A 12,922-nucleotide genomic window follows, 5' to 3' on the forward strand; every position below is an offset into this window, starting at 1 on the left:
TGGTGTGAGTTTTGCTTAAAGGATAACTAAACCCTAAAAATGAATATGACTAAAAACACCATGTTTTATATACTAAACTTATTGTACCAGCCTAAAGTGTCAGCTTCTCAATAGCAGCAATGATCCAGGACTTCAAACTTGTCACAGGGGGTCACCATCTTGGAAAGTGTCTGCGACACTCACATGCTCAGTGGGCTCTGAGCAGCTGTTGAGAAGCTAAACTTAGGGGTAGTCACAAATTATCAAGCAGAAAATGAGGTTGGCATGTAATATAAGCTGATGCTACAGGGCTGATTATTAAATTCTGATACTAGTTGCACTGGTTTCTGTGCTGCCATGTAGTAATTATCTGTATTAATTACTAATCAGCCTTATATTGTGACATTTCTATTCTATGTGTACTGTATATTGTGAGTGGGTCCCTAAGCTCAGTAACTGACAGCAGCACAGAGCATGTCCAGTGAATCAGCAGAAAAGAAGATGGGGAGCTACTGGGGCATCTTTGGAGACACAAATCTTCCCTGCTAAAGGACTGTGGTTGCCTGGGGCTGGTACAGAAGTCCAAAACATAATGTACAACATTTGTAGGCTACTTTTTTAGTTTAACTATCCTTGTCCTTTAAAGAGATACCGACACCAGACACTAGCCTTGTTTACATCTAGCATTAGAATCTCTAACTGAGAGTAAGGTTGGAAAAACAGTCAGGTTTAGGATCTTAAAGTAACAATTACTTACAATAGCAGCCCTATCAGTGAAAAACAATGAATTATAGGCAAGTTTTAATGTACATTAATATTTTGAAGGAACTTTATTAGTGTCAGTAGCACTTTAAGAAACATGGCAGCAATGTAATAGCTCTTTATATTATATATCATTATTTCTAATGTAATGTTAAAACATTCTTTAAAGATGTAAGACATTTGTCATGGCCAAACTATAGGATTTTAATGTTGTGTACAGAATAATACTGCACCAGTGTAATTGTAGAAGGGCTTAACGAATCATTTCCTGTAAAAAGTTAATATTATTTTAAGTAATGAATATTGCATTTGCTTAGCCCAAATTAACCTCACACATTGCATGATAGAAAGCAATTCCCTACTTAATCTATGTATTTATATTTTAAAATCACATATGTTCCTAGACCTGAATTAACACCCCGAGTTAGGAGATAGTTATTTGCCTCCATTACAATGCACAGGCAAGGTCACATTTTGAATATGCAGCGCAGTTTTGGACTTTAGTATAGTATTAAAAAAAAAAAAGGCAGAGAAAAGTGAGATTCCAGAAAAGGCGCCGCTAAGCATATATATAGGAGTTAGGACTGTGTACATTAGATAAATGAAGCTTAACAGGAATGTGATCCCTATTTATAAAGGGCACCATCCAGTAAAGTCCGATGCCTCATTTAACAGTAGATATTTACCTAAGGAATACAAAGATTCAAGGAAATCCCTTTAGATCAGAAGAAAAGTGGTTTCACCTTAAAGTGCAAAAAAATATTTTTATAGAACTGTGAAGATGTTGAATTTCATTTCTGAAGTGGTTTTCAGGCAGATAGTTACATTATATAATTGGACTGCAACTAAGAAAAGTCAAGGCTACTGACCTTATCGGAGTCATTTGAGAAGACCCTGGAGGCAAAGGTGCAAAGGAGAGGTGCAAACTCAAACCCCAGGTGCTCAAAAACCACTTGTATCCGAGGGCTTGCATATGTGCCTCCCCCACCTGCCCATAATGAATACAGGTCTTTGCACTCCTTTCATACTGAACAGACACCTGGTCCAAATTTGTTTTGGAATCAGGAAGGTTTCCCTCCCCCCAAGGCAAATTATAAGCAGGGAAAAGTTAGGCTTTAAGTCCACTTAAGGTAGATGGCATTTTTGTAATTTGGAGCTTTCTGGATAATGGGTTTTTGGATAATGGATCCTATACTTCTATTTTTTTTTACTTTTTCCCCCTAACATTTTTATGCCTTCCAGTTCTCCCTGCCTTCTACATTTATCTGTATAGAGTTATCCCCATTGTCTTTTATTTTCTCATTTTTGGTAACAGATTTACTCGAGGGCGAAAATTCACAAGCAAACCGCTTCACAGCCACCGCTACACTTCACCAGGTGAAAATGAGCTCAGACAACTCCAGTTCACCAGAGTTTCGTCATGGACGCCGACCGCTGGCGACATTTCTGCCTAGCGCAAATTCGGTAGAAATCTTGCGCTCAGGTTAATTTGCATACAGCAGCAAATTTAAATTGGAATGGACGTATATGTTGCAGCTAATACATTACATTACACAAGTCCCGGGAACCATAATAAAGAAAATAAAGTTGTTATAATGCCCTACACATGAGCCCAGTGTATAGTTTATGTTCCATATGTTAGAAAATGTATGAGGAAACCCGGTTACCCCAAAAAAATGTTAAGGACTTTTGCAGCCTATCAATCTGAAAAAAGGAAAAGACGCCAGCGTTTTTTGGACTTAGAAACTTTTTCCACTAAAAAATATGATGTAAGTAACAGAAGAATGAGGATGATCTATGTACTCCAGTGCACTGGCGATAGAGTGCGAATGACCACTAGCGTCTGTCTCTTTTGATAGCGTTGTCACACCTGCGCCCATTAGTAAATTGGCAATGTCCCTGCAGGCGATAACGCTAGTGAATTGACACTAGCGTTAGCCACTTCGCCCTCGAGTTAATCTGCCCCTTTATCTCTCCTTTTCTCCTGCTTGCTAGGGCCAAAGCAGAACATGAGTTAGCATTTGCTTTAGTTATTCCAGCCACATCTCGCAATATAAGCACCACCCTGATCAGCCCACTTATGAGATTTGCCAGCATTAATTCAAATTTATAAGGAACTTGAAACTCATAAGGTTCCTGATAAATATCTCATTCTTACATAGTTAAAATATTCCTCTCTGACATTCGAAACCAGATTGTATATACCGCAAACAGTTTAATCCCTATCCTAGCAGAAAATACTGGTTTCAGTCTATTATTAAAAGAAAAACATCTAGTACATCAGATGAGTAGTTATCAGATAATCCCTGGCATAATTTTTCACAGTAGGGAAAATGGCTGCTGAGAACAAAGAAAGAGAAAAAAACCCCAAAAAGATCTGAATTTAGTCATATCAAATCAGCAGAAAAGTATCTGGTGGTGGGGTTCCTATTCTTCCTTCACCAACATACTGCAAAGCCACATCACCTTCTTGACTGAGGGCCAGTGACAGCTCATAGGCCTTTTATCCCTATGGGGTAGTCTGTTTGACTGCCTTATTATCGGTGTGTTTTTTATTGTGATGCAGCAAGGACATTGTTCATAGCCTGTGAGATAAATCAAATAATAACAAAAACAGGTTTGCAAAAGCACAGTCTGGCAATGTCAGCAAGTAGCAAAAAAATAACAAATATCATATTTAGAATAAGACTTATAATAAAAATAGAGGGGTTAATTCTCTGTAAATGCCAGTGTAAATTTGGGATGCATAGTTTTTGGATTTGGTTGAATATAGGTTATAGCATTTATTATCCAGAATTCTTGGGGCCTGGGGTTTTCTGGAAAAGGGATCTTTCTATAATTTGGATCTCCATACCTTAAATCTACTAAAAATATTTAAACATGTGGGGGGTTATTTATCAAAGGTTGAATTGTAGAGCTTTGTGAGCTTTTTTAGACCTCGAATGAACTCACAACTTGAATGGTTTCTCATTTAAGAAAAACGTGAATCATTATAGTCGGGGTGATAAACTCGAATCCTCAAATGAATTGAGTTTTCAAGCGAAACAAAAAAACCTTGAACATCATGAAGGCTATGAACATCTTCAAATGGTTCAAGCGATCTCTGCCATTCACTTCTACATGACCTCGACAGGTTTTAGATGGTGGATTTTCAAAGTCAAGTTATTTCCAGCTTCGGGGTAAATCTAAAATTAGAGGGTTTTTTTTACCCGAAAAAACAATTTGTGACCAAAAAAATACCCTCGACCTTTGATAAATAACCCCCTTAATGTTACCCATTACCATTAATATGGATTCATACAGCTTATTTATCATTAAGTACAAGGCTTTGTTTTGCTTATTACAGAAAAAAGGGAAATCATTTTTAAAAATCATAATTATTTGCTTAAAATGGACTCTTTGGGAGATGGCCTATTGAGTGGGAACCAGTATTTTCCTAAAATAAGCTTCTACCCTGCGTAAAACCTACCAAATTTTATTCACAGGGGATTTGCCTAACATTTTGACAAACTTAAGATCATTTATTACATTACCCTCAAAGTTGTAAGGAATTACCATTTTTTTTATATGTATCTGATTTAATAACATAGTTCAGGTGAGCCTAGGCCTTTTCTAGCTTGATTACATGGGATTTGAGTCTTGTGTTTTACAGGTTTAAAAAGCGAACCCCCCATTATCACTACAAAGTACCTCCAAGTAGCTGCCATGGGAGTGATGGTGCAACATTGTTTGTACAAACATAATCGTGCGAATCATATTTGTATAAGAAATATTACACGATGGACCTGACAAAAATCAGGAGGATTTATAAGAATGAACATAATCTCTGTATATGTGGCAGCACTATATAAATAACAATTATAATTGAATGGATCAACAAATCTTGTTCAGTGAAGAAGTTGAAGGTGAAAAGAGGTTGGATATTAGAACAAGACAATGATCCAAAAATCAACAATGAGCTCCCTTAACAAATAAAATATGAAGGTTTTGGAATGACCTTCACACTCCCCAGACTTAAATATTATTGACAATCTGCAGGTGCCTCTAAAACATACAGTATATGTCAGACGTACTATTATTTCTGAAATAGAAACAATTTGTAAGGAAGAGAGGGGCAAAAAATCCAAAAGCAAGAATAGAGTCACAATTGGTTATTTTGAAGCAGCTCTAATACTGTCTAGGCAAAGGGAGCACGTAATAGATAAGAGCTTGCACACCCTTCTTCTAATATTCACAGACAAGCTTAGTGGCCAGTGTTTGGAGGATACAGCAGCCTCCCAGTCCAGTAGAAAAGAAGCACACTGGCACACAAGGAGTGCAGATGCAGGGGAAGCCTTTGCAAAAACTTGTTACTGCGGAAGTGCAAGAATAGAGTCACAATTGGTTATTTTGAAACAGCTCTAATACTATCTAGGCAAAGGGAGCACACACACCAAGGTATTTGACATAACCGTCAATCAAAACTGCTGCATGTAGAGTGACAGGGTGCCAAAAGGGTGATACTGAAGAATAATTTTTTTTAGTAATAAAACAGAATTTTTATCTGATTATATTTAGAACGTTTTTTTCCCCATGAGATGACCTACACCCACTGCCCACTCTGACTAAGTCAGCAGTTATTGGCAGAAGAATGAGGACAAAGCAAAGGGCTTTTCAACTAGTGTCTGGTCCTGCTGCGCATTGGCAGCTTTACTTTGGCTCTAGTGAAAAAAAATGTTTTATTTAAATTGGCAACTAAATCTTTGATATGATTGTGTTCATTTCCCGCTCCACAAGCAAATCTCAACAAAATGATGTACATTGTAAACCCATGTACTAATGGGAAGCTTGGCTGGAGAGCAGAGAAGAACATTTTCCTTCGATCAGAAATTGCTAGGAAAGCCTATGGGGACCTTCCCCATAGGCTAACATTGGTGCTCGGTAGGTTTTAGGTGGCGAAGTAGGTGGTCAAATTTTTTTTAACGGTCGAATAGTCTAACGATTTTTAGTTCGAATCATACGATTCGATGTCGATGGTCGAAGTAGCCAAAAAAATACTTCGAAATTCAAGGTATTTTTCATTCTAATCCTTCACTTGAGCAATGTGCCCCTGATTGTTATTGCTACTTTTTATTACTGATGTTTCTAGTCAGACCCTCTCCTATTCATATTCCAGTCTCTTATTCAAATTAATGCATGGTTGCTAGGGGAATTTGGACCCTAGCACCAGATTGTTGAAATTGGAGAGCTGCTAAATAAAAAGCTAAATAACTCAAAAATCATAAATAATAAAAATGGCAACCAATTGCAAATTGTCTCAGAATATCACTCTCTACATCATGTTAAAAGTTAACTCAAAGGTGAACAACCCCTTTAATAAAATCCATGTCCAAAACTAGCCTAGATCGGTATCCTATGGTATCAGCAGGCTACAGAAAGGTACCATTACCAGGCTATAGAAAGAAACCATTAATTAGAAGTATATTTTTGTACCATTTTAAGAAAAACAGGACCAACACCACAAATAGTAATGAATGAACTTTATTTCAGTTTGTTGTATTGTTGCAGCAACTAATATGAACATCTTGAGTGAATGTTATCATAGTAGTTCAGCTGCACAAAATAAGTCAAGTAATACACTACATACATTACATTAAACAGTTCTACTGGCTGTTGGGCGCCAATAAGAGAATCAAGCTGCAAAAGCTAAGAAAAATAGGAGAAACATAATAACTGTTAGAAAACACACAATTTAATGCCATGGTCAGCCACTGTACAAGTCATCTAAACTAAACCGAAAAATGTTACATTATTTGATTACAATTTTGTAATGCTAAATCTGAGGCAGTGCTACGGAACTTTACAGCAGTACATGTAAATGCATTCGTACGCAGCCATATAGTTTTGTTGATTTCTACAGTTGAGAAAAGTATGTTACAAATACAATATGTTATATTCCAAAAGCCACAAGCAGTTCTTTAAAATTCAAACTACAAAATCGCCAGATACAAAGCTAAGGTTATTGTTCTTCTTAAATCTGAATATTATTTTTATTTACCAAACATAAATATTTCTTTACCATATATTCTCTTCTGACATTCAAAATTGTAAAGTCAATATGGCTGAATTATTGTTTAAAAAGCACATATGTACAAATCATTTTCAATACATAAATTATTTGGCATAATTATCACAATCTTACTGCATATGCTTGTCTTTTTTTTTTTCTTTTTTTAAGAGAATGGAATATTTTATTAAAGTTTACCAGTTATGTACAAAAATACTCAAACATTTACTGTAGAAAACGGCAATAGCCACTTAGCAGCAAACACCTGCTTACAGTTCTCTTGGGGAAAAATATAAAAAGTGGTCATTCTTTGTCAATCAAATGGTCTGTAAAAGCAGAATCCGCAATTTACGAAAAGTAACTTCCCAGCAAAAAAGGAAATTCTCAAGATGCATCTCTATTTCGTTAATTCCTACAAACAACAGGCAGGTATAAATAATACCATTGAGTGAGGTGGGTTTTTCTATCTGTGTGTGTGGGAGCTGCACTATATACAAGATGGCATGTTGATACGACTGAGCATGGACTTTTATGATAAATATGATACACATTTCCCAGGAGAATAAGATTATCTAGCAGAGTTAAAAAAGTAAAGGCACTACATTACATTTATGGATATGACTGCAGTGGCAAAATGAAAAGCAATGCAGTAGCTTTAGTAGTGATGCTATTACTGGTATTGTACATTTGGTGTACATCAATATTTAAGGTGGTTGTATTGCCTTTTAATGAAAACATATATATTGTTGATCTCTACAAAATGATTATAGTGGGTCTAGAGTTTTCTGGGAGATGCTTTGTTCAAAGTTGTTTCCATGCTTGATGTGAGGGTGTTTGTGCTCCAGTAACCTGGCTTTGGCACTAATCTGTTCCATGATGAAGTGATGGATGGGGGGCATGAAGTCCTTCTGTCTTCCATGGCAGGCAGTGCACAAATTCTCTGGAAGCCAGAGATACACGAAGTCCCAGAATCCATCACTCAAACATGGAACAAGGTGAGTGAGGGGTTACATGGCCTTGCCAGCCTAAAGCTGCCCATAGAATTAATAATAATAATGGAGTGTATGGTACCCCACAAGCCAGAGCAATATCCATGCACTCAGTTCTGCAATTGGGCAGGTTAGAAAATGTTTTTGGCAGTTTGAGACATAAACATGTATATTTTCTGTTTTAATGCTGAAAAAATCTACAATATATTAATATACAATACATTATTATTTTTTTAATTTAAGAGGCAATACAAGCCCTTCATTTTTACTTCCAAAAGAGCCCAATAAAAACTGTGCTGCAAAAAGAAAGCAATTGTCTTTTATTTTTCTAGAAAACCTTCCTATGAGAAATACCACAACTAGGGTTACCACATTTTCTGGAAAATAATGCTGGCTTTTTTTAAAATATAAAATTTCATGTTTTTTTCTGTTAATAACATTGGTATCAAGCATTTTTACAAGACAGTAAAATACAGGCTAGTGGGCAAGCATAGCCACAATGCCTGTGTGTTTTATTACATGGTCAGTTTGTGTTCCTTATTATTTGATGCATGCTCTATTTATGGTACATAGCAAGCTGATCCAAGGAAGCGTCTGCTTTTTATTTCCAGACTTGAGCATGTTCATTTCTTTGTGTTACGAGCCTGTCAGATCTGATAGCTCATATATATCCTCACGCAGAAATCGGATCATTTGCAGTATGCAGCAATAGCTCTGTGAAACAGGAAAGACTTGGAAATTTCACCTCTGTACAAACAAAGCTGTTGCTTTTTCATTTGCTGCCGTGTTGAAAGGACCTCTGAGCAATCTTATCTGTATACATAGAGACAAGTTGATTTGCAACGACATCTTTAGCACTTTGCTAAAAGCAAACATGGACTCTGACTGAAGCCAACTACTTTGTAGCCATGTTTTTCCCCTCTAGCACTGAAGGTTGTAAAACAGATGCACAGAAGTGAATACTCATAAAAACCTTGACATATAGGGGGTTATTTATCAAAGGTCTAGTTTTTGAGGTTTGTAAGGTTCAAACTCAAAATTTGAATATTTGCTTATTTATGAAAAAACCTGAATGCAAAAAAGTGCTTGAATGCAATCGAGGGAAAAATCTTGAATACTCGTATTTATTGAGTGATAGGCTAAAAACCTTGAATACCTCAAATTTATCAAGTTTTTGAGCACAAACCAATGTAAAAAAAAACAGAAATGAAGGCAAGAAACAACTTCAAATGGTTAAAGGGACCTTTGCCATTGACTTCTACATGGACTCGAAAGGTTTCGGCAGGAGTATTTTTGGATTTGGGCTTTTAGCAACTTCAGGAAATAATAAATCTTGAAAATGTCAAGTTTTTATCTTTAGTGAAACTACCTGCGGAAAAACTCAACCTTTAATAAATAATTCCCATAATGTGGGGCTCTTACAAATGCCAAAGCTGAGGATTTGATTAGGTATGGCATTTTCTTTTTATTGCAGAAGAAGACACTCATTTTCTTTGACCCAAGCATTAATACTTACTCACAACAAAGCCTCTTCTTTTCAGTCGTTATACACAAACACAAACCAGTGCAACTAGTATAATGAGTCTGGTTATGGGCTATTTGGATGGCAGATGATATGCGGACTGTTTTTAAACCGGCAATACTATTACCAGTGCCCTTAGTGGTAATTATGAACTTGGACCTACATATAATGAACATCATGTACAACTGTTGAGATATGGACTATACAAAAATGTTAACACAGATAATGTACATGACCATCAGAGTTGTTTCCCCATAATCAGTGACTGCTTCTGATCATTTGCTATGCACTAAACATGTACAATATTTGACATGCTGAGCACCATATATATTTTATCAAAGGGTTTTGAAAGGAAAATGCACTTCTTTCTTCATTTAAGACAGGTTTGTTTGGCCACCACATAGAAACGGCTCATTCTTCACAGCATATCATTGTCCTCAAGACTACTGGAGCGTTCAGGTGCTTCGGTCAAGATAGGTACATATAATACTGTAGGACAATACAAATATTGTTTGGCGGAATGCATAACAAGTCTACAAAGAATTCAGTTGCAAGTTAAATTTCCTTGGATACCATCAAAACAGTATCTAGATAATTATGACGTTGATGGGGTTGCAAGAATTAGTAAATGCAAGGCACTTTCAACAATGGATCACAATTAGAGCTCCTTACGCAACTTTCAAAAAATGGAGTCAATTATTTCTATTGTATCAGTGTGATTTCAGTATTCACAATAATTCAAAATGATCATTGTACCTTTTCATTTTAAAACAATATCACATCAATTTTGCATTTCCTGTACACAATAGACAGGTGGCCCAACAGGCAGTTGCATCAAGAGATATTATTTAGTAAGGAATGGTTGCAAAATAGAACCAAAATGATGTGAGCTGGAGCACCTTTCTTTTGCATCAACTATTATGGTATTTCAACTCTCCTTCAGGGTTATTTGGGTCTGTTTCTAGTTACAAACTCCCTTTTACTTTGCTCCTAAAATAGGCAACTCTAAACCAGCCTCATGATCACAACATCTCTTTTCTCAAGGAAACAAATTCAGTATAAATCAAAGAACCTGTGTGTTTGTAGATCACCCGAGCAATATAACACTCAACTCTTGAAAGCTGATTTTTCCAATGCTTCTAAAATGCTCAGGTTGAAGGACAGTTGGAGTGCAACTCCTTTTTAGTGCATTTCCCAGGCTCGTGCTTTCTGACCCTACTGTGATCTACCAAAGTTTATTGCATGCAACTGTGAAGAGAAAAGCAACTGTTAAACAGCATTAAAAATGTGTCTGCAAATCCAAAATGCTCAAACCATGTCTGATAAAATTACAATGGCCCTGCAGACATTTATTTACAATATATATGTCTAAAAAATGTCACCTCTGTTTAGGAAAATAAAGGGGAAATACATTACTTCAGAAAAAAGTGGAATTGCAGAGTTATGATGATTACATGTGGAACATTTGAAATTGTTGGCTTATCTAGTTAGATTTTCTCACATGCAATTAATGGTTCAAAAAAGCAAGTACATAAAACACATAATCTGAGTTTGTAAATTAAACATTTTATACATAAAAAGCAAAATAACACTCATTAAAAATCCATAGAACAAGGATAGACAAGCTTCTTGCTTCCACTGGAGCACCAAAGGCTGCCTATTTGTGCTACAGATTATTGGATTGGTAGTCCAAAAACCATAACCATACATGATAGCTGATTTTATTATGTGCTTCTGTCTATCTTTAAAGGGCCAGAAACACCATGAAGTTACATTTTTTATTTACATTTAAAAGGTTATATCTGCTTTTCCAGCACCTGCACATAAAGGTTAAATCTGTTTGTCCAGCACCTGCAAATAAATGTTAAATTGGTTTGTCCACCAAATAAAATGCAAATAAAATATTTATTGGAATCAACAATCTTATTTCATCCTATGGGCGTGTAGAATGTCAAATGACCAATGTTTATCACCACTTAAATGCTAAAAAACAGTGTATGATTAACAGGTGATTTGCTATGCAATATAGTAGCTTGAATGGAAGTTTCCATGGTTATCAGCTTATTTATGTAAACCATATTAGAGCTTCTGAAGCAAGCCAACAATTTTTACACACAGGGTAACTGTACTTTATATTTCAACTCATACAAAACCCTTTTTTATTGTTTGGTGTTTCTGGCCCTTTACGTCTTTAAAAGTGCCTCATGTCAAGTTAATCCTGAATAATATCTAAAACAATGTGCAAAACAATACAAAAAAGTTCACTTCAGTAATTAGGGAACAATATTGTAAACAATTAAAGTGCCCACACTTTCATTAAGTGTATATACCCCTTCTGCAGTGTTTAATCATAACCCCTAAGGGTTAATTTGTTACTTGCTATTACAGTAATGATATTGTTCATTTCAGACACAAATATAAAACACATTTTCTTTACAGCTGGGAGACTTTCCGTGGGAAAGGTCTAGGTCGTGGCAGTGGCTCAGTCCTTTTGCCATTCTCCAGACTGGTGGGCCGTACTGGGCCAGGTTTGGGTGGCAAAGCTGGAGGGTCAATAGGGGCAGGAATGGAGAGGCATTGAGGTATAGGTACAGGGCGTCGTAAAGTCCGTTCATATACACTATATGGGGGTGGCGTTTTATTCTCCTTCCTCATTGGCTCCTCGGAGATACTGTAACTACTTTGATCGAATATCTGGCTCTCAAAACCCGACATTTCTGAAACGCTGCAACGACTTAGTGAAGAGATTCCGCTGCTGCAGCTTCCCGACAAGACAGGAGAGTTAGACATGGATGGATGGCAATCTACAGGAGATGGTGTGAAAGACTGCATTGAGCCCTGCACGAAAATACATCACACGTGTTAGGTAACTGACAGACACTCCCAAAACTACTCTGTATCATGAATGAGGTCACAACAGACTTTTTGAAGTAAAATTGGCTATACATGTAATAATACAGTTGGGTAGTTATGACTGAATAGTCCAACTAAAGCTAGGTGTGTGCCACTTAGTATATTTGCAGAATCACTGGATTTTATTTGGTTATCCTAGCCATTTGGAAAATTTACACATTATAAATTATATTATTATAATAAGGAAATGGAAATTTGCTATTGGTTAGACATTTCTCTTTCTTTAGCTATTATTCCATATACAAGGGTTATACATAGTGAACACTAGATACAGCTGACAGTTAGTGGCTAAACAAGGATTGAAGTAGCCTATACACTTATCCTGTTTAGCCACCAACAAGCTAGATGCCTTAAGTGACCATATGTACTGTGCAGTGAAATCGCTATCTTTATTTTCAGCACGGTGATACATGCATACATTTGGATTTCAAGATAAGGAAAGCATCTAACAGTTAATATGCTAATGGAAAAGTATTTCTATTTAGCTCCATTTACGTAGAGCAGATAATATATTGCTGGTATGTTTGCTATCTCTCACAGCATTCACAATGTTTTCATGTGCAACAATAATCAGTAAGCAGACTTATTAATTGTCCTCAAAATAAATGCAGAGCAGGCTTTCGTGATATTTCGTTATTCTTCTGCAAATAAAAAAAAAGTCAAATGTTTCAAGAAAGATCACAGTGTTCATTTGTAATGAAGTTCTGCCCT

At 36.2% G+C, this 12,922-nt stretch overlaps 1 protein-coding gene across 3 annotated transcripts in view; it reads right to left on the bottom strand.

Moving 5' to 3' along the window:
* Positions 1–6,245: 6,245 nt before the first annotated feature.
* The window catches only part of dock4.L (dedicator of cytokinesis 4 L homeolog), a 165,391-nt gene continuing 158,714 nt past the window's right edge, over positions 6,246–12,922 (bottom strand). For all 3 annotated transcript variants that reach the window (XM_018252538.2, XM_018252537.2, XM_018252539.2), the window contains one exon: positions 6,246–12,136. In XM_018252538.2, the coding sequence (XP_018108027.1) occupies positions 11,732–12,136 (405 nt within the window). In that variant the 3' untranslated portion in view covers positions 6,246–11,731. The remainder of the gene's footprint in view (positions 12,137–12,922) is intronic.

Source organism: Xenopus laevis, chromosome 3L (genome assembly GCF_017654675.1).
Source record: "Xenopus laevis strain J_2021 chromosome 3L, Xenopus_laevis_v10.1, whole genome shotgun sequence".
NCBI classification, from domain to species: Eukaryota; Metazoa; Chordata; class Amphibia; order Anura; family Pipidae; genus Xenopus; species Xenopus laevis.